This window comes from Macaca mulatta, chromosome 3 (assembly GCF_049350105.2).
Source record: "Macaca mulatta isolate MMU2019108-1 chromosome 3, T2T-MMU8v2.0, whole genome shotgun sequence".
Lineage (NCBI taxonomy): Eukaryota > Metazoa > Chordata > Mammalia > Primates > Cercopithecidae > Macaca > Macaca mulatta.
Window position 1 is genome coordinate 105028374 of NC_133408.1, and position 27347 is coordinate 105055720.

At 42.6% G+C, this 27347-nt stretch overlaps 2 protein-coding genes across 2 annotated transcripts in view; one reads left to right on the forward strand and one right to left on the reverse strand.

Annotated features, from left to right (window-relative positions):
• The window catches only part of IGF2BP3 (insulin like growth factor 2 mRNA binding protein 3), a 154828-nt gene extending 144046 nt beyond the window's left edge, over positions 1-10782 (forward strand). Inside the window, exons 11-15 of the mRNA XM_001098422.5 lie at positions 1406-1522; positions 2941-3015; positions 7332-7463; positions 8137-8250; positions 8529-10782. Coding sequence (XP_001098422.1) covers positions 1406-1522; positions 2941-3015; positions 7332-7463; positions 8137-8250; positions 8529-8627 — 537 coding nt within the window. The 3' untranslated portion in view covers positions 8628-10782. The remainder of the gene's footprint in view (positions 1-1405; positions 1523-2940; positions 3016-7331; positions 7464-8136; positions 8251-8528) is intronic.
• A 656-nt stretch (positions 10783-11438) lies between these two features.
• On the reverse strand, positions 11439-21888 carry MALSU1 (mitochondrial assembly of ribosomal large subunit 1). The gene is given in 4 exon segments (NM_001261201.2): positions 11439-11645; positions 13049-13130; positions 20183-20361; positions 21620-21888. Coding segments are annotated over 4 exon segments (708 nt in total). The 5' UTR covers positions 21876-21888; the 3' UTR covers positions 11439-11454.
• Between the last annotated feature and the right edge of the window lie 5459 nt (positions 21889-27347).

A 27347-nucleotide genomic window follows, 5' to 3' on the forward strand; every position in this document is an offset into this window, starting at 1 on the left:
TCTTTTTCTTTTTCTTTTTTTTTTTTTTTTAAAAAGCGTATTACTGGCTTCTTCAGTTGTGGCTAGTTTCAAACTATTTCTTGTAATATGTGTCTTGGAACCATCCTTGGAAGTGTGTTTCTTACTATATTGTTAGAAGGTAAACAAAGTGGAAAGTGCGTAAATGATGTGCACTGCTTCTGCACTTTAGAACTATTAGTTGACTGGTAACATTACTGAACCTTAAATTGGCCTTTTTAGGAGCCCAGTCACTGTGAACTCTGAGTAAATGTGTCCTTTTTCCCTGCAAGGACTATTTGAAAAGAGGCTCAGGAAGGGCTCAACTGGCTTGAAGTGGGAAGTATGAAGGAATGAGGTACACAGATAAAATCCATTTATGAAGAACCTTTCAGGAGTTAGCCTTCAAAATATTTTCTAATTTCTTCATGTATAAAATGCAAAGGGGGCCGGGTGCAGTGGCTCATGCCTATAATCCCAGCACTTTGGGAGGCCAAGGCAGGTGGATCATTTGAGGTCAGGAGTTCAAGACCAGCCTGCCAACATGCTGAAACCCTATCTCTACTAAAAATACAAAAAAAAAAAGGCCGGGTGTGGTGGCAAGTGCCTGTAATCTCAGCTACTCGGGAAGCTGAGGCAGGAGAATAGCTCGAACCCAGGAGATGGAGGTTGCAGTGAGCCGAGATTGTGCCATTGCACTCTAGTCTGGGCGACAAGAGTGAGACTCCATCTCAAAAAAAAAAAAAAAAAAGCAAAGGCACAGATGGAAGGAATAAGGAATTCTGTGGGAAAGCATCTTATGGCATCTTACCACTAAAGTGAATTAGCTCTCTCCTAATCCTGTCCTGCACTTGGATGTGATAACTACTGAATGACAGTGGTAAGATTTCATACAATTTGGTCATATGTAACAAAATTCAGCTTTTCTCTAAAACTTCACTATGTATGTGTTTAAGGAGTGAAACCTACATAGATAAGGTGTGGAGCTGGCGTCCCTGAGTGCTGTCATGTTTGATATGTACCCCAGAATTTCATTTACTTGTTAAGAATCTACCTTGAGAGTGGTAGGGGGATCTTACTTAATTTTTAATGCAACCATGTCCCTCTATTCTAATATGATTAAACTTTACAACATCGACATATCTTTTAAATCCATAACTCAGTGACATTTTAAAGTTTAAGGAAACCGTAGAGAAAAGTGAAATTTTAAATACCACTGTTTTCAGGATGACTATATGAGATCTTCTTGATCTATTAGGTAAGCTCTTGTCAACTTCTTGTGGTAGCTTTTCCTTAAACTTTCCTAGTATTCCTACTGCATGAGAAGGTGTCCATCCTAAAGCTAATGTTAACAAAAGCCTGATTTGTAGCAAATAAACATGCATGTCCTGGCTTTCTTTTCTAACAGCAATCAGAAACGGAGACTGTTCATCTCTTTATCCCGGCTCTATCAGTCGGTGCCATCATTGGCAAGCAGGGCCAGCACATCAAGCAGCTTTCTCGCTTTGCTGGAGCTTCAATTAAGGTACTCTTCTACCAGCTGTGGCTCTTTGGTTCTTTAAGTAAGTTACAGAAATATGAATCTTCTTGCCACTTTATAATTTGAATCGAATGTAGAAGACCCTATTAGGGTTACATAAGGATATGAAGAAAACCCCAAACAACAGTGGCTCACACCAAGGAGGCTAACTTCTGTGTGCAGAAAACACAGTCTGGAGGTGAGCATCAGGGCTGGGTGCTGACTCTGCCCCTCCAAGTCCTTGGACCTAAGTTCCTTCCAAGTCACCTTCCCCAGGTATGGCCTCAGTCCCTCATGGTTCCAGATGACACCATTCAGTGCTCCAAGTATCAGGTCTGTTGTCCAGACAGTAGGAGAGGAGAACACCATAAAGAGCTTTTCTCCTACGGAAGTTTCTTGTTAGCTGCTATGGGATAGTTCTACCTATATTCCATTGCCCAGAACTTGGCCAGATGAAGTTGAAGGGGCAAAATACAGGCTATGCACAGTCAGCTAAACATTTTGCAACTATAGCAGGTAACATATCAGAGGACAACTAATGGTGTCTGCCATAATAGATAACTGTGTGTTCTGAAGATTCTGTATTTTGATGCCTTATTTAAGGAAAATAAAGGTTGGCCAGGTGTGGTGGCACACACCTGTAATCCCAGCACTTTGGGAGGCCAAAGCAGGCAAATTGACTCCAGGAGTTGAAGACCAGACTGTGCAACATGGTGAGATCCCATCTCTAAAAAAAAAAATTTTTTTTTTTTAATTAGCCAGGCATGGTGGCACTCACCTGTAGTCCCAGCTACTTGGGAGGCTGAGGTGGGAGGAACACTTGAGCTTGGGTGGTTGAAGCTGCAGTGAGCTATGATCACACCACTGCACGCCAGCCTGGGCCACAGAGTAAGACCCTGCCTCAGACAAACAAAGGCATGTGGTGTGCAGTATCCTTGAAACTTAGGGTACAGAGACTCCTAGAGTATGTTGCATACACAGGAAGCCCAAGGAGCTCTGATGCAAGTGGGCCAAGGACCACACTTTGAGCACCACTGGTGCAGTGAACATGGACAATGGAGACAGACCCAGCTCTCCCTCTAGCTCTGTTAGCTGTATGATCATCGTCCAGGTAACTCAACTTCTCCAGCCTTCCATCTCCGCATTTGTGAAGTGGAGGTAATACTTCATCAGGATGTGGTGAGGATTAGCTGAGAGACTACATGTGGAGGTCTCCATTAGGGCCAGGCACAGAGTAAGTATATAGTATACAGCAGGAGGGCGGCCTAAATGGTGAACCCACAGGAATTGCTGCCTCTCCCTAATTTCCTTCACGAAGGCTTTAATTCTGCATTTCAGCCAATCACGTGAAAATGTTAGGCTGGTTGGCCTAAGATGCTATCAGTGATACCTCAAAGTATCATAACTTGTTGGGTCTGTTACAGATTGCTCCAGCAGAAGCACCAGATGCTAAAGTGAGGATGGTGATTATCACTGGACCACCAGAGGCTCAGTTCAAGGTATGTGCTATGCCCACAGGTAACAAATGCACAAGTACTCCATAACCTGGCGTCTCCCTTAAATATGTCTGAATCTCAGAAGAGTCAATGGAAATTCTTATCTAAGAGCAGAGTAGAATCATACTCAAAATTATATTTCAAAATTAACCAAAAGTCTTTAATTTTGAGAGTTCTGTACCGGTTGCTGGGTTTACCTGTCTCTCAAAGGTGAATTTTGCTCAATGGCTTGTAATCCTATGCTAAGGTGAGACCTTAAAATTTACAAACCTGCCAGGTTAATATGCCTTGGAAACTTGTTTTCAGATGTTTTCCCTCCTGTCCCTGAGATTCCCTAGCCTTGAATTAAAATGCCCCCTTTTTCCTCTTACCCTTGGATTATCTCTGTTAGACCCTGCCCATAGACTCTCTACAAATCTCTGTAATCCTTGGGATCTTAGAGGTAGGAATGGCAGGAGCTCTTGTAGCATTTGTCCTGGTATGAACCATTGCACGTTTATTGGAATTTGAGGTCTTCGGGGCTGCAGTATGCCTTTCAATGTCTACTGAGAGGTGGTAGAGCAGGGACTTGGCAGCCAGGCTGCTAGTTCAAATCCTAGCTCTGCCATTTGCCTTGTATGACATTGGGCAAGTTACTTAACCTTTTTCTGTAAAACCAGGGATAAGAGCACCTACATCCTAAGGTAGTTTAAGGTTTACACAATATATGAAATGTTTAGAAAAGTGCCTAACACACGGGCAGCACAGAACTAGCATGCTGGGAGTATTCAGCAGACTATGGATGAATCAGACTAAGACCATGCCAAATTCATGAATATATTCCTTTTAGTGTATGATTTCTCCCATAAAATTTAGTATGGGTGTCTTGTCTTAGAACATTTAGTGTCTGTGTAGTAAGAAGACAACTATTGAACCTTAAGCCATAGTTATTTTTTGTTTTTTTTGTTTTTTTGATTTTTTTGAGACAGAGTCTCACTCTGTTGCCCAGACTGGACTGCAGTGGCAAGATCTCGGCTCACTGCAAACTCCGCCTTCTGGGTTCAAGCGATCCTCCTGCCTCAGCCTCCCCAGTAGCTGGGATTACAGGCATGTGCCGCCATGCCCGGCCAATTTATTTTTAGTAGAGATGGGGTTTCACCATGTTGGCCACGCTGGTCTCAAACTCCTGACTTCAAGTGATCCTCCCACTTTGGCCTCCCAAAGTGCTGGGATTACAGGAGTGAGCCACTGTGCTCCTGGCCAAGCCTTAGTTTTCTTAGCCTTAAAGTGTGACAGTAACTAGTAACAGTGCATATAGTTCTCTCCCCACCCCACCTCTCTCCCTTAAAAACAAAAAATTTTCTTTGACTTATATTTTCTCTGGGCCATTTTTTCACTAAAAATCCAAAGCTGCGGGCTGGGCGCGGTGGCTCAAGCCTGTAATCCCAGCACTTTGGGAGGCCGAGACAGGCGGATCACGAGGTCAGGAGATTGAGACCATCCTGGCTAACCCGGTGAAACCCCGTCTCCACTAAAAAATACAAAGAACTAGCCGGGCGAGGTGGCGGGCGCCTGTAGTCCCAGCTACTCGGGAGGCTGAGGCAGGAGAATGGCGTAAACCCAGGAGGCAGAGCTTGCAGTGAGCTGAGATCCGGCCACTGCACTCCAGCCTGGGCGACAGAGCGAGACTCCGTCTCAAAAAAACAAAACAAAACAAAACAAAAAAACAAAAACAAATCCAAAGCTGCTTTCACTTCATTTGTGGGAAGAATGGGAAATGAAGGAGGTGCTTTGAGCTGTGGGTGATTAGGTGAAGAAAGAAAATAATGCGAAGAAATGTCTTCCTTCACAGCAGCCTTGTGATCCAGGCAGTTCAAATCTTAACTCAGAATTGTTGAAAACTGCTTCCTATCCCAAACCTTCAGGGTCACTTTTAGTTTGAAATCTTAAAAGATAAATACAAATGTATCTCTTCTTGGTGCTGAGCTTTTACTCTTATAAGTGGAATTACTGTCCTGCAACTCCTATGATGCTTGTATAATAGGAACTTCAAAGTTCTTTCCCTGTATTCTCTAATAAAACTCATGTTTTATAGTTAACTTAAATGTTAACACTTAAGCCATAGTGGTTAAATTTCATTTATGTGATTGGTGGCAATGCTAACTGAATGTTTTATTTTAGAGATCTAAGGAATGGTAAACCTCCTACCCCGTATTTTTTCTTACAAATTCAAGAGCTTTAGTTTTGGAGGATAGTGTACATATCCCTAGTGTGCTTTTGACTGTGTTAAGTAGTAGTAATATCTACATCATTGCCCTGAGGCATTAAGGATCAATGGAATATAGGGTATCAAGACAAATTTTGTCTGTAATGCCCTAAAATGAGCTCAGCTTTCTGAAGCAGTGAACACGTGTTGGGTACTATTGTTTTTTGTGGTTTACCCTGGCAGTTTGTCAAACCAACTCTCGGGCTCCTTTCTCCTTTGCTGACTGATGGTTGTATGTAATAGGATATTTATATATAACTTCCAGTTGCATGCAGTAGGTGATAGGATGTATTGACTCTAAATATCAGAAGTCTCTTGGCCAGGTGCAGTGATCCACACCTGCTATCCCAGCACTTTGAGAGGCCTAGGTGGGTGGATCACTTGAGTGCAGGAGTTCAAGGCCAGCCTGGCCAACATGGCAAAACTCCATCTCTACTAAAAATACAAAAATTAGCTGGGCATGGTGGCGGGTGCCTGTAATCCCAGCTCCTTGGGAGGCTGAGGCAGGAGAGTCGCTTGAACCCAGGAGGCAGAGATTGCAGGGTGCTGAGATCACACCATGGCACTCCAGTCTGAGTGACAGAGACTCTGTCTCTTAAAAAAAAATTTTTTTTAAAAGCCAGGCACAGTCACTCACACCTGTAATCCCAGCACTTTGGGAGGCCGAGGTGGGTGGATCACCTGAGGTCAGAAGTTCAAGACCAGCCTGGCCAACACAGTGAATCCCCGTCTCAACTAAAATAACAACAAAAAATTAGCTGGGTGTGGTGGCGGGCACCTGTAATCCCAGCTACTTCGGGAGGCTGAGGCAGGACAATCGCTTGAACCCGGGGGTCGGAGGTTGCAGTGAGCCAAAATCACACCATTACACTCCAACCTGGATGACAGGGCAAGGCTCTTTCTCAAAAAAGAAAAAAAAAAGTGTCTTGTCTTGATGTTGTAGCCTCTTTAAAATATTCAAAGGAAAAACCACCCTTCTAAGAGTATGAAACACATTTAAATTGAAAACATTTTTCTCAGCAGGTTTCTAACTGGCCCCTGTAGACATGAGTTTGACTTTTAGTGAGCCTGGCATAGCTGACTCTGCAGTTCTCAGTCTCTTTTGCTCAAAAAAAAATGTGACCAGGTATGGTGGCGTGCACTGGTAATACCAACACTTTGGGAGGCCAAGGCGGGACTCTTGAGCCCAGGAGTTTGTGATGAACCTGGCAACATAGCAAGACCCCCATTTCTATAAAAATTAGTGGCACGGTGGCTCACGCCTGTAATTCTAGCACTTTGGGAGGCTGAGGTGGGCAGATCACTTGAGGTCAAGAGTTCGAGACCAGCCTGACCAACATGGTAAAACCCCATGCCTACTAAAAATGCAAAAATAATTAGCCGCGTGTGGTTGCGGGCACCTGTAATCCCACCTACTCGGGAGGCTGAGGCAGGAGAATTGCTTGAACCTGGAAGGCAGGGGTTGCAGTGAGCCAAGATCGTGCCACTGCACTCTAGCCTGGGCAACAAAGTAAGACTCCGTCTCAAAAGAAAAAAGCCAGGTGTGGTGTTGCATGCCTGTAGTCCCAGCTGCTACTCAGGAGGCTGAGGTGGGAGGATCGCTTGAGCCCAGGAGGTTGAAGCTGCAGTGAGCTATGATTACACCACTGCACTCCAGCCTGGACAACAGAAGGACCCCATCTCCAAAAAAAAGGAAAGAAAAATGCAATTAATTTCTTATGGCCAGCATGAGAAGTTTTACCTACCACAATTTTAGTACAAATGGCCATTTGCCCACAAAAATTTATTTTTATTAGGCTATTAACTGCCTTTAACTATTTTCATCAGAAGAATATGGCTTATCCTTCTTCCACCAAGCATTCAGTTGCCTCTACTGTGATGGGTAGTAGTTATTGTCAACCTTTTAGGACTTCCTAACTGCTCTCTTCTATGTTATTTTCAATAATCTATGAAATGTAGATGTGTCACTGCAAAGGGCTATCCCACTTGGATTTGGGATATCCCACTTTCGAGTTAACTGATCTTTTCCATTTCATACATGAATGACACTAATAGGATGTGTTTTAATCTGTAGGCTCAGGGAAGAATTTATGGAAAAATTAAAGAAGAAAACTTTGTTAGTCCTAAAGAAGAGGTGAAACTTGAAGCTCATATCAGAGTGCCATCCTTTGCTGCTGGCAGAGTTATTGGAAAAGGAGGCAAAACGGCAAGTACTTCAGCAAAACCTGTGCAGTGGTATGAAAGGGAAAGCGTTGAAAGGTACTTAGGAGTTCCAAGTCCCCGAATTTTGGCTAATTTATAAAAAGCAGGACCATCTTGACCAAGGTTTGGAGAAGACTGCCTTTTGTTTCCTGTCTGAGTGTTGGCGCCAGCTATTAGTGAAAGTAATGCATCTCTTTCAGATCACTTTGTGTGAGAGGATTGTCCTATATTTATAAAGAGCATTTAACGTTCTCTTGATAAAACTTTAGCTTTTTATTGAACAAACACTTAACAGGAATTTTAAGAATTTCATCTACAGCTAGTTACATCTGTAATGGAAAAAAAGCAAACTGTTTCTAGTTTCTAATACATATAACTTATAAGTGGGTTTCAAAGCTATTTATAATTTTGAAGTGACTGAGTACATACACTTTGGAATCAGACTCAGGATTTGAATCTGGTTTTGCCATTCACTTGTGTAACTGCACAAATCAATTTCTTTGGATGAGGCTTAATCATCTTGAAATGGGGATAATTCTAATAACCTCATGGAATTACTAGTGGACTAAATGAAATTTGTAAAGCCATACATAGCTCAGTGTCTGGCACACAGTAAGTGCTCAGGAAGGAAGCTTTTAAAACTGCCACTTAATGTGATTTATATTTATCTCTTTCAGGTGAATGAACTTCAGAATTTGTCAAGTGCAGAAGTTGTTGTCCCTCGTGACCAGACACCTGATGAGAATGACCAAGTGGTTGTCAAAATAACTGGTCACTTCTATGCTTGCCAGGCAAGTGGGCTCTAAAATGGAAAAGCTTTTGTATCTTTCTCAGTTGGAAGCGATTTTCCCACAGGTGCTCCTACCTGATAGAATTAGTTAAGATTGTTTGATGATTAAGACTTTTCATCTCCCTTTTAGCAGGTGATTTCAGAGACTACTAGCAAACTGACTAGTATGTATCTTTAATCATCAAATGGATTTCTATTTGAAATTGTTGAAATGAGGGGTTACAATAACTTTTAGTAGCTTTTGATCAAGTAGAATTTCAAAGCTCTGTCCTTTTCCAGGTTGCCCAGAGAAAAATTCAGGAAATTCTGACTCAGGTAAAGCAGCACCAACAACAGAAGGCTCTGCAAAGTGGACCACCTCAGTCAAGACGGAAGTAAAGGCTCAGGAAACAGCCCACCACAGAGGCAGATGCCAAACCAAAGACAGATTGCTTAACCAACAGACGGGCGCTGACCCCCTATCCAGAATCACATGCACAAGTTTTTACCTAGCCAGTTGTTTCTGAGGACCAGGCAACTTTTGAACTCCTGTCTCTGTGAGAATGTATACTTTATGCTCTCTGAAATGTATGACACCCAGCTTTAAAACAAACAAACAAAAAAGGGTAGGGGAGGGAGGGAAAGAGAAGAGCTCTATGCACTTCCCTTTGTTGTAGTCTCACAGTATAACAGATATTCTAATTATTCTTAATATTCCCCCATAATGCCAGAAATTGGCTTAATGATGCTTTCACTAAATTCATCAAACAGATTGCTCCTAAATCCAATTGTTACAATTGGATCAGAATAATTATCACAGGAACTTAAATGTTAAGCCATTAGCATAGAAAAAACTGTTCTCAGTTTTATTTTTACCTAACACTAACATGAGTAACCTAAGGGAAGTGCTGAATGGTGTTGGCAGGGGTATTAAATGTGCATTTTTACTCAACTACCTCAGGTATTCAATAATACAATGAAAAGCAAAATTGTTCCTTTTTTTTTGAAAATTTTATATACTTTATAATGATAGAAGTCCAACCGTTTTTTAAAAAATAAATTTAAAATTTAACAGCAATCAGCTAACAGGCAAATTAAGAATTTTACTTCTGGCTGGTGACAGTAAAGCTGGAAAATTAATTTCAGGGTTTTTTGAGGCTTTTGACACAGTTATTAGGTAAAAAAAATAAAATGTTCAAAGATACGGAGCAGTGCCTAATATCTGGAGAGCAGCACTACCATTTATTCTTTCATTTATAGTTGAGAAAGTTTTTGATGGTACTAACAAAGTGGTGGCAGGAGGTTTTGGAACGGCTGGTTTAAATGGCTTCAGGAGACTTAAGTTTTTTGTTTAGCTACATGATTGAATGCATAATAAATGCTTTGTGCTTTTGACTATCAATACCTAAAGAAAGTGCATCAATGAAGAGATGCAGGACTTTTCAACTAGTTGGCAAAAAGCAAGCTTTAGCTTGTCTTACAGGATGCTTAGTTTGCCAGTACACTTCAGACCAATGGGACAGTCATAGATGGTGTGACAGTGTTTAAAGGCAACAGAAGGCTACATTTCCATGCAGCCAGCACTGTCATGAGCCTCACTAGTATTTGGAAGATTTTTAAGCACTGATAAATTAAAAAAAAAAAAATTAGACTCCACCTAAAGTAGTACATAAGTATAGCAGGACTTCTGTATACTCTGCAATCAGTTCTTTGGAAAAAAAAAAAAAGTCAAAAGATAGAGAATAAAAGTTTTTGGGATATAATTTGAATGACTGTGAAAACATATGACCTTTGATACCAAACTCATTTGCTCACTCCTTAGCTTGACAGCAAAGTCCAGTGTGTACAATTATGTTGGGTGTGGGTGGTCTCCAAGGCCACGCTGCTCTCTGAATTGATTTTGAGTTTTGTTTGTAAGATGATCACAGTCATACTACACTGATCTAAAGGATATATATATATCCCTTTAAAAAAAATCACTGCCTCATTCTTATTTCAAGATGAATTTCTATACGGACTGTTTTTCTGAAGATCGTATCAACTAGACATTTTGAAAATGATTTAAAATGTTTTCCTTAATGTTCTCACAAAACAAGTTTCTTTTGTAGTTTTAACCAAAAAAGTGCCCTTTTTGTCACTGGATTCTCCTAGCATTCATAATTTTTTTTTTCATACAATGAATTAAAATTGCTAAAATCATGGACTGGCTTTCTGGTTGGATTTCAGGTGAGATGTGTTTAAGGCCAGAGCTTTTCTCATATTTTTTTTCCCCAATATTTGATTTTTAATCAATATACACATAGGTGCTGCATTTATATCTGCTGGTTTAAATTCTGTCATATTTCACTTCTAGCCTTTTAGTATGGCAAATCGTATTTTACTTTTACTTAAGCATTTGTAATTTGGAGTATCTGGTACTAGCTAAGAAATAATTCTATAATTGAGTTTTGTACTCACCATATATGGATCATTCCTCATGTATAATGTGCCCCAAATGCAGCTTCATTTTCCAGGTATCTTGACGCAGAATAAAGTTTTTCATCATTTAGGTGCAGTTTGTTGTGTAGTACATTTTACTTTTGGTTTTCAATTGTATGTGAACATTCTGAATTTGAGTTTTTCAAACTCTATAGACAGATTTCTGTTATACCATGTCCAGCCATGGTACTTAATGTGAACCTTGATAATACTCTTACATATGTTAAGAACTAGAGCTTTCAGAGTTTTTCCTAACACTTTGTTTACTTTCTTTTGTTACTGGAGTATTGTGGAAGGGTTACAGAAGTCCTCCTAGAAGCATATTATCACCTCAAAGAAAAAGTATAAAAATAGGACCAGTGGGCTGGTGGTACATTTTATGTTACTTTTTAAAATTTTTGCCATTCCATTAAACAGGGTTAAGATTTACATTTAAGCTAAATTAATAAAAATCTGAGCAGAGAACCCAATCACAGGAGCCAGTGCTAACTCACTCCAGGAAATTCTGATGACATTTCTAGGATAAAGGCAGTGTGTCATAAGTTTTGGGTAGAGTGTACTGATTTTTGGTTGCAGGTATTAGCCCACTTATCTACAGTCTCTGCATGTCAGTTAGCAGGAGTGCCCATGAAGTAGACAAGCCTTGTCCTAAGAGCAGCCTAACCAAGGAGGCAGGCTTTAGAAGCTGTATTTTCCAATAAGTGACTCAATCCAAATCTGAAATGACTAAAGCAGTGCATAAAATATTTTATTCACATTTGAACTCCACTGGAGTCACAGATGAAGTATCATCTTCTTCTATTCCAAGAATGAAGTCTTCAGGTACTGTCTCAGGTGCTATCTGAGCTAACTGGTCATCATAAGAACGTAGGGTCCATAATTTCTCTAATTCATAGATTTCTCTGGTTTCTGGAAGCATCAAATGAATCACCATGCTGCCTATCAGGGACAGACAAGAGATACAATGAAGGAACAGTTAATTTGCTTTTATTTCTTACCTTACAACACACACTGGCTAGTATAACTCTAGGAATAAAGCAGTGGTTCGCAAGTGTGGTTCCCAGATTAGCATCACTGTGGACCCCATCCCGGTAAAAATACCACAGAAATGATGCTATGCCTTTCTCAGCGTGCCTTATAGGAGGGATATGTCAATATATAACAATGCTGGTGATAGTAACTTTATCAAAGAGACTAAAGGTGGTCAGGTTTCTCTTCGGTGACAATTCTCCATGGGTAACACACTTACGCACATCTTTTTTGCAAAACACTGCATTTTGTTCTGACTATCCATGAATGTTTTGTATTGTGAATATTCTTAACAGAAAGATATTGCCTCCCTCCAGGGCAAAGGGCAGCTTTGCTTACAACAGCATTTCTCAATTGGGTAATACTGGTAATGTTTAGGGTCATTTTTGATTGTCACAATTGGAAAGGAGGATACTGCTAAACATCCTACCGTTGCACAAGAGACACCCCACCCCACGTGCAAAATGACCTGGTCCAAAGCGGTTAATAGCGACAAAAGTGAGAAACCATCAGAGCAAAGGCAGCCCTGCTTCTTGCCAGTTACAAAAAGGCCGAGACACCCTCATCTGAGTTCCTGTTTTACAACTGTGTGTGCTGGTGTCATCTGGCCCATGTTGCCCTATGGAATCCAGAACTCAGGAAACCAGTGCAAAATGGATGCTGGCTACTGCTGTAATAAACTGTCCTTTGTCTCTAACCCTCTAATAGTCTTGGCTTTTACCAGTATCCATGAAAACTGGCGGGACAACTTATTAGCTTACCAGTAGAAAAAAATCTCAAGATTCCTCAGTTCTTGACATACAGCTATGTTTTCCCCTTTGTAAATAGTATCTTGTTGGGAGGTGCTTTGAAACTATGTACACATTAATACCCAAAGTTGTTAGACCTTTTCAAAATTCTAGTCCTCTGCTCTTGTCCTTTCTTGTGCCTGGAATAACCTCATCCTCATCTATGCACCCCAGCCCCCAAACCTTCCTCTACCACTACTAAGGAATCTCTCCCGCCTCTACTATGTTACTCTGTTGTCCACCACCTTCCTGATCTGTATGGCTAGTAGATACACACCATGTAGTATATATCTTCCTCCAGGTGCGCATTACCTAGGGTACTTTGGCTTGGTTAGGTGAAAATTCTACATGTGAATAAGACCACCTGGATTATAACTAAAAAAGCTTTTGTTACCTTAAACACACTTCAAAAATCTTACCTGGGAATACATTCATCAATTTGATCTCAATCCTTTTGCAACTGAAAACAACTCAAGATTAGTGTAGTACCATCAGTTACCTGTAAAATACGTCAGAATAACTTACCAAAATCCACGCACATCCAGTCATCAGTGTCCTTCCCTTCAATCTTAACATGAGGGTCATGTTTACATTTCAGGTGTTTGTACTGCAAAAAGCCACATGGTTTATTAAAGGAAGAGGGGAAGGGGGAAGCCTGTTCTTGCTGAAGGTCTGTTGGTTTTTGTTTGTTTTTAATCTTACCCATTTCTCATTGCTATACTTTGCCCTGTGATGAATAACTTAGGGAAACTATTTCTCCCTCTAAATCTTATCCACTTTCACCTCTCCCCTGAATTCTCCTGCCCCAGCCCTTCTGAGAGTGCCTCTGAGGCTGAAAAAGCTCAGTCAGCATGTGGTACCCACCTACATCCATCACTTGTGTTCCTCCCAGCTTCCCTTCACCTTTAGGGACTGCAGATACTACCTTCTGTTTATAAAGCCAGGTTGTCTCAGTGCCACTGATTTCACCTCATCTGCCTTCATGACATGTTAATGGAACCCTGTCATCCTATAAATGTGTTCAGTTATTTTGTTAAGACAGATATACTAATATCAAACAAGATGGCCATTAAGTAAAAACTGTTAAAAGAGACAAAGGACATCTCATATCACCCCAAAATCAAAGGAAACGATAATTAGGGCAGGAAAAAGACAAAATCAATGAAACTAGGATTTGGTTCTTAGAATGACTAAGAAAAACGACAACTAAAATCTGAAATGAAAGAGGTGACACTACTGATTTTAGAGAAATAGGATTGTAAGAGTACTATGGGCAACTGTACACCAAACAACTGGGTAACCTAGATGAAACAGCAAAATTTCTAGAAACACACAACCTACCGACTGAATCACGAAGAAATACAAAGTTTCAATAGACCGTTAACTAGTTATGGGGATTGGATCAGTAATCAAAAATCTGTCAACAAAAGTCCTAGACCAGACAGCTTCCCTGGCCAGTTTTACCAAATATTTAAACCAGAATGCAATACTCAAATTCTCCCCAAAAAATGGAAGAGCAGGGAACACTTCCTAACTCATTCCATAAGACCAATACCCCGATGAACATTTGATGCAAAAATTCTCAACAAAATACTAGCAAACCAAATTCAGCACCATATTAAAAGGAGTATAGACCATGACTAAGTGGGATTTATCCCTGGAATGCAGGGTGGTTCAACATATAAGAACGGATCAATGCAATAATACCACATTAATAGAATGAAGAAAAAATCTATATGATAATCTGAACTGATGCAGAAAAAGCATTTAACAAAATTCAATACCTTATGAAAATAAAGCACTCAACAAAGTAGGCATAAAAGGAAATTACTTCAACATCATAAAGGCCATTTAACAAAAGCACACAGCTAATATATTCAGTGATGAGACTGAAAGCTTTCCTGTAAGACCAGGAATAAAACTAAGTATGCCTGCTTTTCCTACTTCTATTCAACACAGTATTGGAAGTTCTAGTCGGAGCAATTCGTCAAGAAAAAAAAAGGGTATCCAAATTGGAAAGGAAGAAGTAAAATTATCTCTGAAGACAATACAACTTCGCATGTAGAAAAGCCCAAAGATTCCACAAAAAAAGCCCAGTTAGGACTACTAAACAAATTCAGCACACAAAAATCCATCGTATTTCTTTTTTTTTTTCTTTTTTTTTTTTTTTGAGGCGGAGTCTTCACTCTGTCGCCCAGGCTGGAGTGCAGTGGCACCATCTCGGCTCACTGCAAGCTCCGCCTCCTGGGTTCACGCCATTCTCCTGCCTCAGCCTCCCGAGTAGCTGGGACTACAGGCGCCCGCCACCGCGCCCGGCTAATTTTTTGTATTTTTAGTAGAGACGGGGTTTCACCGTGTTAGCCAGGATGGTCTCGATCTACTGACCTCGTGATCCGCCCGCCTCGGCCTCCCAAAGTGCAGGGATTACAGGCGTGAGCCACTGCGCCCGGCCAATCCATCGTATTTCTATACAGTAACAATGAGCAACCTGAAAATAAAGTTTTTAAAATTCCATTTATAACAGAATAATCCTTTTTTTTAATTGAGACATTCTTGTTTTGAGTTTTGCTCTTGTTGCCCAGGCTGCAGTACAATGGCGCAATCTCAGCTCACAGTAACCTCTGCCTCCCGAGTTCAAGCGATTCTCCTGCCTCAGCCTCCCAAGTAGCCAGGATTACAGGCATGTACCACCACGCCCGACTAATTTTATGTTTTTAGTAGAGATGAGGTTTCTCCATGTTGGTCAGGCTGGTCTCGAACTCCTGACCTCAGGTGATCCGCCTGCTTCGGCCTCCCAAAGTGCTGTGATTACAGACATAAGCCACCATACCCAGCCTAGCAGAATAATCTTAACCACAGGAGCAAAAGACTTGTACATTGAAGACTACAAAACACTGCTGAAAGAACTTAAAGATGCCAGTAAATGGAAAAATACTTCATATTCATGGATGGGAAGACAATACTGTAAAGATGCCAATACTACCCAATGCAGTCCACAGATTCAATGCAATCTATATCAAGATCACAATATTTTTTGAAGAAACAGAAAAATCCAACCTAAAATTTATATGGGTCCAGGCATGGTGGCTAACACCTGTAATCCCAGCACTTTGGGAGGCCAAGGCAGGAGAATTGCTTGAATCTATGAGCCAAGATTGTGCCACTCTACCACAGCCCGGGTAACATAAGCGAAACTCCATCTCAAAAAAAAATTATATGGACTCTCAAGGAACCCCAAATAGCCAAAACAATCTTGTAAAAGAAACAAAGTTGGAGTCTCGTATTTCTTGATTTCAAAACTTAGAACAAAGCTATAGTAAACAAAACAGTCTGAAACTAGCAAAAAGGCAGACGTGCAGACTGATGAAACAGAATACAGAGCCCAGAAACAAACCCTTGTGCATATGGTCAAATCATTTTCAACAAGGGAGCCAAGACCATTCAATGCACAAAGGACAGTCCTTCCAACAAAGGGTGCTGAGGAAACGGGTCCACATGGAAAACCTTACCGTCCACAAAAACTAACTCGAAATGGGTTAAATATCTAAACAGGAGTCCTAAAACTATAAAACTCTTAGAAGAAAATGGGGAAAACATGATACTGGTTTGGCAATTATTTACTGGATATAATACCAAAGACACAGGCAACAGAAGAAAAAAGAAATTGGACTTCACCAAAATTAAATACTTTTGTGCATCAAAGGACACTCTAAAAAGAGTAAAAAGGCAACCCACAGAATGGCAGAAAACATCTGCAAGTCACATATTTGATAAAGGATTAATACCCAGAATATATAGAGAGCTCCTACAACTCAACAACAAAACAACAACCAACCTGATTTTAAAATGGGCAGAGAGTCTGGGCAATATAGTGAGACCCTGTCTCTACAAAAAAAAAATTAGCTGGGCACTGTGGAGTAACTCCTACCATTCTACTTTGTGTCTCTATGAATTTGACGACGACTACTCCTCTAGTCCTAACAACTTGGGAGGCTGAGGTGAGAGGATCACTTGAGCCCAGAAGTTCCAGGCTGCAGTGAGCTATGACCACGCCACTGCCCTGAAGCCTGGGCACAAAGTGAGACACTGTCTCTTTAAAACAAACAAAAAAGCAAAGGACTTTTCTTCAAAGAACATATACAAATGGGCAATACGCAAAAGAAAATATGCTCAACATCACTAATCCTTAGGAAAATACAAATAAAAACCACAATGAGATTTCACTTCATGCCCATTAGGATGGCTATTAACCAAAACCAGAAAATAAATGTTGGTGAGGATGTGAAGACTGGAAACTGCACTGCTAGAGGAAATGTAAAGTGGTGTAGCCACTATGAAAGAATACAGGAGCTCCTCAAAAAATTAAAAACATTCAGCTTTGTGCTAGGCTGGTAAATAGAAAAAAACAAAAATTAAAAACAGAATCACTATATGATCCAGCAATCCCATTTTTTTGCATATACCCCAAAGCATTAAAAGCAAGGACATAAACAATTTTTTTTTCTTTTTTTTTTGAGACTGAGTTTTGCTCTTGTCACCCAGGCTGGAGAGCAGCAGCATGATCTTGGCTCACTGCAACCTCCACCTCCCAGGTTCAAGCAATTCTCCTGCCTCAGTCTCCCAAGTAGCTGGGATTACTGGCACCCTCCACCATACCCAGCTAATTATTATATTTTTAATAGAGACAGGGTTTCACCATTTTGGCCAGGCTGGTCTTGAATTCCTAACCTCAGGTGATCTACCTGCCTTGGCCTCCCAAAGTGCTGGGATTACAGGCATGAGCCCAGCCTTTTTGTTTGGTTTTTTGTTTTTTGTTTTTTTGAGACAGCGTCTTGCTCTGTCACCCAGGGTGGAGTGCAGTGGTACAATCTCGGCTCACTGCAGCCTCGACCTCCTGGGCTCAAACAATCCTGCACCTCAGCATCCCGAGTAGCTGGGACTACATGCACACACCACCAAGCCCGGTCAATTTTTTATTTTATTTTTTATCTTTTTTGTAGAGATGGGGTTTCACTGTGTTGCCCAGGCTGGTTTCAAACTTCTGAGCTCAAGCAATCCACCCTCCTTGGCCTCTCAAAATGCTGGGATTACAGGCATGAGCCACTGCGCCCAGCCTCATGAACAGTATTTCTATACCCATATTTGTACCAGCATTATTCACAATAGCCAAAAGGTGGAGGCAATCTAAGTGTCCATCAATGGATAAAAGGATAAACGAAATGTGGTATATACACAAGACAGAGTATTATTCAGCCTTAAGAAAGAAGGAAATTCTGGCACATGTTGCTACATGGATGAACCCTGAAGACATTATGTTAAGTCAGATAAGTCAGTCACAAATGTATGATTCTACTCTTATGAGATACTGAAAAGTAGTCAAATTCATAGAGACAGGCAGTAGAATGGTAGCTGCCTAGGGAAGGGGAAATGGGGAGTTATTGTTTAATGAGTTCAGTGTTTCGGTTTTGCAAGATGAAAAAAGTTCTAGAGATGGATGGTGGTAATGATTGCACATCAATGTGAAGGTACTTAAAGCTACTGAACAACACATTTTAAAATTACTAAATGGGCGGGGCACAGTGGCTCACGCCTGTAATCCCAGCACTTTGGGAAGCCGAGGTGGGTGGATCACAAGGTCAGGAGTTGGAGACCAGCCTGACCAACATGGTGAAACCCCATCTCTACTAAAAATAGAAAAATCAGCCGAGCGTGGTGGCGGGTGCCTATAATCCCATCTACTCAGGAGGGTTAGGCCAGAGAATCACTGGAATCCGGAAGGTGGAGTTTGCAGTGAGCCGAGATCGAGCAACTGTACTCCAGCCTGGGTGACAAAGCGAGACTCCACTCCAGCCTGGGCAACAGAGTGAGACTCTGTTTCAAAAATAAAAATAAAAAAGATTCAACGGTAGGTTTTACGTTATATATATTTTACCACAAACAACAAAACTTTCTTGCCTTTGCATTTCTCTCCTCATCTAAAATCTTTGTAAAGGTAATTTCTGTCTATCTCTTTCACAGAAACTTCTCTGTAAAACTTCCCATTCTTTTTACATCCCCAAGTCCAGTGGTCACTAGGTCTTCTTACTCCATCCCACCATTACATCTGATAGAGACCCTAGTATGCTGTCTTTATATCTCTTCTTTATGCTTTCCTAGTTCTCTTCCTCTCTCTCCAGTTACCCCGTTTTTGGCATCTTCTTCTGCTCTGTCATGTTGCACCAGGGTTTTATGTACAGCCCCCACCTTTTTATTTTACAACCGTTCTCTATACAATCTCGGCTACTCTTTTGGTCTTAACTGCCTCCTCTATGACCAATTCTCAACAGACTAAGAAAGGTATGACGGCCCTGTGGAATGGTACCAGAGTCAGCTGGAGGCTTCCAAGTAGTTTCTTCCTCATTCTGATTCATATTCAGTGCAAATGGAAAACAATCCCCCTTTCTTTCCTCAACTAGACCTGTAAGGGCAAGGACTACAGATCTTTTTTGTTCTTACCTTCCCAATACCCCGTGCTTGGGAACAGTGCTTGGGAACACTGGGCATGCTGAAATATTTGAATTAAACTCCAGGCCAGCACTGTCCAATAGAACATTTTACAATTATGAAAATGCTTTATGGCCGTCCCATATGGTAGCCATTAGCCACACGTGGCTATTGAGCATCTGAAATATAGTTAATATAACTGCAGAACTGAATTTATATTTTATTTATTTTTTTTGAGACACAGTCTCGCTCTGTCACCAGGCTGGAGAGAAGTGATGCGATCTCGGCTCACTGCAACCTCCGCCTCCCGGGTTCATGATTCTCCTGCCTCAGCCTCCGGAGTAGCTGGGATTACAGGCACACGCCACCACACCCAGCTAATTTTTGTATTTTTAGTAGAGACAGCGTTTCACCATGTTGGCCAGGATGTTCTTGATCTCTTGACCTGGTGATCCACCCACCTCAGCCTCCCAAAGTGCTGGGATTACAGGCGTGAGCCACCACACCTGGCTGAATTTGTATTCTAATTTATAATTAAATAGGCACATGTGGCTAGTGGCTACCGCAATGGATACTGCCTCTAGAACTCCCTCTGGTTATACTGTCTTCTAGCTTGCCTCGGGTTATAAAATACTATCTTCCGGCTGGGCGCAGTGGCTCATGCCAGTAATCCTAGCACTTCAGGAAGCCAAGGCAGGCGGATCCCCTGAGGTCGGGAGTTCGAGACCAGCCAGGCCAACATGGAGAAACCCATCTCCACTAAAAATACAAAATTAGCTGGGCGTGGTGGCACATGCCTGTAATCCCAGCTACTTGGGAGGATGAAGCAGGAGAATCGCTTGAACCCTGGAGGCAGAGGTTGCCGTGAACCGAGATCGCGCCATTGCACTCCAGCCTGGGCAACAAGAGCAAAACTCCATCTCAACTAAAAAAAAATCTTCCTTGCGGTCACAAGAGAAAAGAATTAGGAATATCCTAACTCAACAGGGCTGGATATTTGTTCCCATACCTTTCACTATCAAAGAACATAAAATGAATTCATGCAAATTCTGAAAATGTGGGCTTCTTCTGTAACTTAGTATGATGGGTTTACTCTCTAAGTGTTGCTCCTTGGCCTGATGCACTGTCACTATCCCACTCAGTTAATGGTCCAAAAGAGAAAAGAAAGCATCCTACCATTTTCACAATGTAGAAGGCCATGGCATGTAAGTGTCGGGTAGAAGTTCCACTACCAATCACAAAGTAATCTGTGTATCTCATTTCTGGAGGAACCTGGATCACACAAATGTCTCTCGCATTTTCTTGCCTCAGAAGTGAAACCATTACATCGATGTCAAACTTGGGACCAGTATGATCTGAAATGCACAAATAGTTGTATCAGGACGGCCAAGCAGATAGACCTGTATGCACCCAGAGATGCCGGCAGCTGACTGTTCCTCCATGAGGGTGTTTAGATCCAAAGTGTTTTTACAGACTTTGGATCTACAGACTTTTACAGACTTTTACAGCAGGGCAAAGGCCTCCTGGAAGCTCAACCTAGACAGCAGTATCATAGCACTGCTCAACTTTTATGGTCAGTGCTCAGATTACGCAGAGCCACTATACATCCTTCACCATTAACCATATGCAAGTATAACCAGACATCAGTGACAAATGACTTTCTATTCACTAATACTTAAAAGGAGCAATACACCACAAACACAGAAATGCTGTACAAAGAAAAACAGTGCCACAATTGGGTAGGAGGTGATATCCTGGAGCATATTACATTGAATCTCAGTCATAACGTGTCACAGAATTGTGAGCTGGAAGGGCTCTTAGATATACCTGGTCCACAATCTTCAATTGAGAGATGAAGAAACCAAGGCCTAGCAGAATTACTGTGGCCTAAGGTCAGTCACTGAAAAAGCTACATTTTTAAGTAATTATTATTTTGAACCTTTAAGTTTTCATATAAAGCCACTGGGTTATTAACAACTGTTACCTGTGAAAATCTAATTTTTTTTCCCGTAAAGATTTAGATACTCTGATCTTCAGCTTGGAGTATTACAGGCTGTAAATTTAAAGCTCGCCCAAGTTCTAAAGCCGACTCCAAAGGACCTAGTAGCTAAGTCCACTAAGGCCTCTCCCTCTCATACTCTACATTCTTAGATGTAATCTGTTTATCATTCTTAAGTTTCTAAAAACGTCAGCAATAACTAGAGGATATTAACTTGGACTCATCTAATACTGGTGCTTTCTACGCACCCCTTCGCACCCAGTCCCTAGAGCTCCTCAGAATCCTCAAGCCCCAACAGTCCCCACAAACCCATTTTCCAGGATCCTAGGAACAGAGTGAAAAGAGGTGAGGACGGTAAGACTGTGATGCCAAGGGTGGGAGGTGGCCGTCCGGGAGGCTGGGATTTTGCAGTTCATCTCTTGCCCTCAGTTTCTTCACTGTGAAAAGGGAAAGTTGGCGCCAACAATCTTTGAAGTCCCTACCAGCTCTGGATGTGCAGGAGCTTTGTGACTCCAAGAGAAATGCACAAAGAGGGGAACCCAGAGCCACCTTGGCTGGGACCTGACTACAGACTGCCCGGGGAAGGTCGCCTTCGTTCTCCTCCACGCCCGTACCTGCCGCGTCCGATTCTGGTCGTCCCTCGTCGACCGTCCTCTCCGCCCGCTCCTCCAGGCCAGGCTCGCTGTGCAGGCCGCGGACAAGGTTTGGGGTCTGGCAAGCCCGGCAGAACGCTGCTCCTACGGGAAGCCGCTGCATGGCCAGCAGCTGAAGCCCGGGCTCAGCTCCAACCGCGCACCCCGCCACCGAAGAAACCGCCCTGCGCCACATTAGTGGCGTGAGCAGCCGCGCCACACACGCGCTCGGCCCCATGGCAGTAGCCTCACGTCGGCGTCGCTGGTGGGTGGCACTTCAGGGAGCCCGGCCTGGAAATTCTACGTCAGATGCGTGGGCGGAGTCAAGGCCTGAAGGACGGGCCATGGGCGGAGTCTGGAGCTGGCGAAGACGGCAGTGACCCGGAAGAGCTACTTGGGGATTAGGGCGTGCAGGAATAAAGAACTGGTGTTGCTTGCCCAGCTTGCTTTACCTTGTGTCGCAGTGGCGCACTACGTTGTCACTTTTTTGGACTCTGTCCACTAAGCCTCATAAAGGCAATAATTTTTGTTTCATTTTTAACTGTTCTCTCCACAGCACCTAAAACAGCTCCTAGTACTAAATGTCCAGAAGTTGCTGTTAATCTGATTAGGCTGGGATTAGGACATATAATTTACCCTCTCTCATTACTAAAAAATATTCAAGATTCGCTTGCAAATTTGAAATCCCACGAGGAAAGTCTGTTACCCTGGGCTAGAGTGGGGTGGGAGGCAGAGGCGTAAAGGACCATTTGGAAACCGTTCTTAGGCCAGCCCATCTACACCCGCTGTATGGAGGAGTTCACGTCCAGGGGCGGCACTGTGGGGACCAGCTCTGTGAGAATGAGGAATTCTGAGGTACCGTTGCGGTATTAAGTCATTGGACTTGAGAACTGCAATAGATCCTGGGCGCGGGGGAGGGGGGGAAGCGGGGCGGGGGGTTGGGGGGCATGGGGCTCGGCAGGGAAGCAACTTGCCCAGGTCATACACTTACTGACCGTGTCAGAATCAGAAGCCAGTTTTTGGCTTCTGAACTCCAGGCCTGCTAACTGCTGAAAGGCAGGCTTCATAGAGAGCAAATATTTCAAATGCCTGAAACAGTGCCAGACACATAGCAGGCACTCCAAAAATGTTTGCTATATTATTTTAAATAATTCCAAGCACTAATTTTGGGAAGTTTTTTAAAAAAAATACAGAAATTAAGCATTTGTATATATCACACCAGATATGTACAATCACTTCAAGGTATTTCTGAAAAGAAGAAAGACATTACAGATTAAGTTTCCTCAGTCCAATTTTAGCTCCATCCTCAATTCCATTTTTCCATAGGCATGAACTTGGCGTTTCTCCCAGCTTTTGGCATCCATTCTGTGTTCCCATCCTTCTCTGAACATCCCAGACCTGCTTTACCACCTGTATTTGCCAGCTCATTTAATGGGTCATCATCCCTTCAAATCTCCCAAACCCTGGATTTCATTCAGTCCAGGATCTTCATACAACAAACGATTCTGTTGTCAAAATCCTGCTTATGTTACCTCCAAAATGTTTTTGTGAGTCCAGCTTCTTGTCTTCATGTCCACTGTTTCTTCCTTAGTCTAAACCCTTATCAGTTCTTGCCTGATTACAGAGACCACCTCCTACCTGGCTTTCCTGTCTCCAGTCTGTTTCTACTCTTTTCATCCTCCATGCTGCCCTTCTATCCACTACAGTCATTTTCACTTCTCTGCTTTTTGCTATTTTTCAAACTCACCATACTTTTTTTTTTAAGAGATGGGGTCTTACTCTTGTCACCCAGACTGGAGTGCAGTCGCACAATCATAGCTAACTACATCCTCAAACTCCTGGGCTCAAGCAGTGCTCCTGCCTTAGCCTCCCAATTAGCTAGGACTATAGGCATGTGGAACCATGGCCAGCTAATTTTTGTTTTTAATTGTTTTAAAGACAGGATCTCACTATGTTGCCCAGGCTGGTTTCAAACTCTTGGCCTTAAGCAGTCTACCTCCCTGTAGCCGTGAGTACAGGCACAAACCACCATGCCTGGCAACCTCACCATATCTTTCAATGCCAAGCTTTGCATATACTTTTTTTTTTTTTGAGATGGAGTCTCACTCTGTCACCCAGACTAGAGTGCAGTGGCACCATCTCGGCTCACCACAACCTTTGCCTCCAGAGTTCAAGCGATTCTCCTGCCTCGGCTTCCCGAGTAGCTGGGATTGCAGGCATGCGCCACCACACCCAGCTAATTTTTGTATTTTTAGTAGAGACAGGGTTTCACCACGTTGGCCAGACTGATCTCAAAGTCCTGACCTCAAGTGATCTACCCACCTCAGCCTCCCAAAGTGTTGGGTTTACAAGTGAGACACTGTGCTTGGCCACTACTCTTTTTAGAGCACCCTTTTCCCATTTTTTCATATGACAAACTCAGACTCACTCTGTAAGATATACCTTAAGCATTAAGATATCTCCCCCCTACTCTCTCAGATGGTCCCTCAGAAACCCCTCATCCCTTTGTTCATAAATGTCTTTAATATTTACTATGTTTGATTGGATGATACCCCACTAGAAAAGACTTAGATTTAATTCCACCTCTTCTGGTTATTAGCAGTATACTACTGAAATTCTTAATCTGAGCCTTAGTTTCCTCATCTGAAAATGAGGGAATGATACCTTCTTCACAGAGTCTCAAAAGCTTGAATAAAATATGTAGCACAAATTATATACATAGTGCTTGGCATGTAGTAATCATATGGAAATTAGTATCTATCTACAAACTGACCTCATGGAGAGGAAATGGCTTGAACCCAGTCATTATGATAAAGCTCATCAGAAAAAGACAACCAGGAACACACGTGCGGTCAAAGTTTTTTTTTTTTTTTCTGAGTTGCTCTGTCACCCAGGCTGGAGTGCAGTGGCGCAATCTCAGCTCACTGCAACCTCCACCTCCCGAGTTCAAGCAATTCTTCTGCCTCAGCCTCCTGAGTAGCTAGGATTACAGGTGTGCACCACCACACCTGGCTAATTTTTTTTTGTATTTTTAATAGAGACGGGGTTTCACCATGTTGGCCAGGCTGGTCTTGAACTCCTGACCTCGTGATCCTCCCACCTTGGCCTCCTAAAGTGCTGGAATTACAGGTGTGAGCCACCACACCTGGCCCAAAGTTAGTTTTATTAACTTGCTGTAGCAAGGGAGACTGCATGCTATGGAGGACAGAGGAGAAGCTCAGGAAGAGGGACTAGAAGAGGCTTTGTTTAGGGCTTGTGCTTATGCTCAGTGAGTCTGAGACCAGAGGAAGTGGGGTCAGCTGTGGATTGGGTAGTCCTGAAGCACGGGAAGTTTAGGAATTTTGTTTCTCAGTAATCTTTGTTCAGGAGACAGGAGAATGTTCACAGGGGCTGGAGATGTCAGTGGTCAGTCACTTACAAGAGTCGTGTGGTCTGGGGAGAATCATGTCCTATTAAAAACATTATTTTAGGCTTCACTAGGAACATCACATTCTGATTAGCAGCAGGGCTGAGAAACAGACTCAGGGTCCTTGTTCCTTATAAGTATAAAAGTTAAGATAAATATGGAGTGCTGGCCCCCGGGGAGGATTGATGCTGAAGCTGTGTCTTTGTGTGGAATGATGTGAAATGACCCCCATGCCCAGTCTTCAGACAAGACCGGGACGTTTCATTCCCACTGAAATGATTCCAAACAACAGTTTCTCATCATCTGTGATTTTAGAGACAAGGTTTGCCAACACTATGTATGTCTTTAATGTTAATGACCAACATCCATATTTACAGGTCATATTTCCTACCTGAGGAAAATTAGAGAGGTTCTCAGAAATGCAAAATGCCCCTTTCCCCCAAAACTGCCATCTACTCATGGGCTTGGACATAGTTTTCAGACCTTGGTTGCTTAGTAAAGGCAGAATCAGAAGTGGGGGTGGTTTGATAATCATTACCTTTGGGGTATGGAGCCAGAGGATTTAAGCCAAAAGCAACTTCCTGAGAGAGTCAGGAATTATAAATTAACTACAGTCCATGAGTACAAGGACTTCCTGATTACAGACCCTAATTACATCCCTGGTGTGTTAATTTGGGAGCCTCCTATTTGCTGTGTTAGCAGCAGAGTCAAAAGGTTCCCAGATTTGTGTCCTGGGGCTTCATGGGAAGGTGAGAAGCTGCAGTCACAAATACCTTCTCTGCAGCTAGCCCCAGGGGCTGGGGAGAAGGTGGGGGCCTACTTTGGGAGATGACACCACACAGACCTCAGGACCTTGCTTCAGAGAGAACAGAGAGGTAGGAAGTACAGAGCAGGCTGGGCCATACAAAGTCCCAAGGGCTGGAGAGAGATTGCACAAGCTTCCTGATGTGCCCATACTGGACCATCGGGTCCTTAACATCACACGTTACAGGACTGGCACATAATGTATAAATGACTACATTTATATAGTTTTGATACTGGGAAGCTTATCACTCCGACCTCTGCTTACTCCATGCATGAATTTATTATGCATCTGTGGACCATTAACCCCCTTTTGACAGCAGAGGACCCTCAAATCCACATGTGCATCAAATATTGTCTTTGGGCCAAATAAGCATGTCCCTCACAGCAAATAGGTGTAGATTGCAATTCAATAAAAATTTAAGTGTGGCTTAGTTTCAAGTAGCTCTTTGTCATGCATGTACTGAATGATTTTTTTGAGACAGGGTCTCTGTCACCCAGGCTGGAGGGCAGTGGCATGATCATAGCTCACTAGAACTTCGAACTCCTGGGCTCAAGCGATTCTCCTGCCTCAGCCTCCTGAGCAGCTGGGACTACAGGCATATGCCACCATGCCTGGCTAATTTTTAACTCTTTTTGTAGAGACAGAGCCTTGCTATGTTGCCCAGGCTGGTCTCAAACTCCTGTCCTCAAGGAATCCTCCTACCTCGGCCTCCCAAAGTATTGGGATTACAGGCACCATGCCCAGCTCAATAATAGACATTTAAAGAGTCATACATTTTACAACAAAAGTTCATTATAACTAAAATGTTGGAATCACTGCTCACCCTACAGCCTCAGCTTACCCTTCCCATCATCATAGGACAGCTCATTCCACCACCGGGCAGCTGTAGCTGCTGGTGAATAGTCCCACCTCATGTAAACTTCATCCTTTTTCCTGGATTTCCACTGCCTTTGTACTGGTTCTGCCCTACAGAGACCTTGCAGAAGGAAGGGCCAGGATTAAAATGACCTCTCTTATAATCTATTATAAATACTATGGATTTGTATCTTTATATTTTTAAAATTGTTTTGTCCCCCACTTTGTAAATCTCATTGGGAGGAGGACAAAATCCTTTTAAAGAGAAGACAGATAGGGACTTTGTATTTTATAAACCTAGGAGTAAGGTACTAACTCTCTGCACCCCAAACTCCCTGGGGCTGTGGGGTTTGTGTTGTCTGCTCAGATGTTCTGTGTGGGTTTGCCAGGCATGTCTTCCGGGCTTGTAAGGGCAGGGAGAGCAGCCTGCAGTAGACACTGAGGCCTGCGATGAGGTGAGCTGTTGGCTTCTCAGGGCACCAAGCCTGTGGTTTGTGAGCATCCCAGAGCACTGCTTGCAGCCTCCCATAGGAGGTTCCCATGTGAGGAGGCCCCTCCTCCACCATTTCTCCACTCTATTTGTGGAACCAAAGTGCAGGCTGTGACTCCCATCCCTTGCAGCATCATTTCCTCAGCTTTCACAG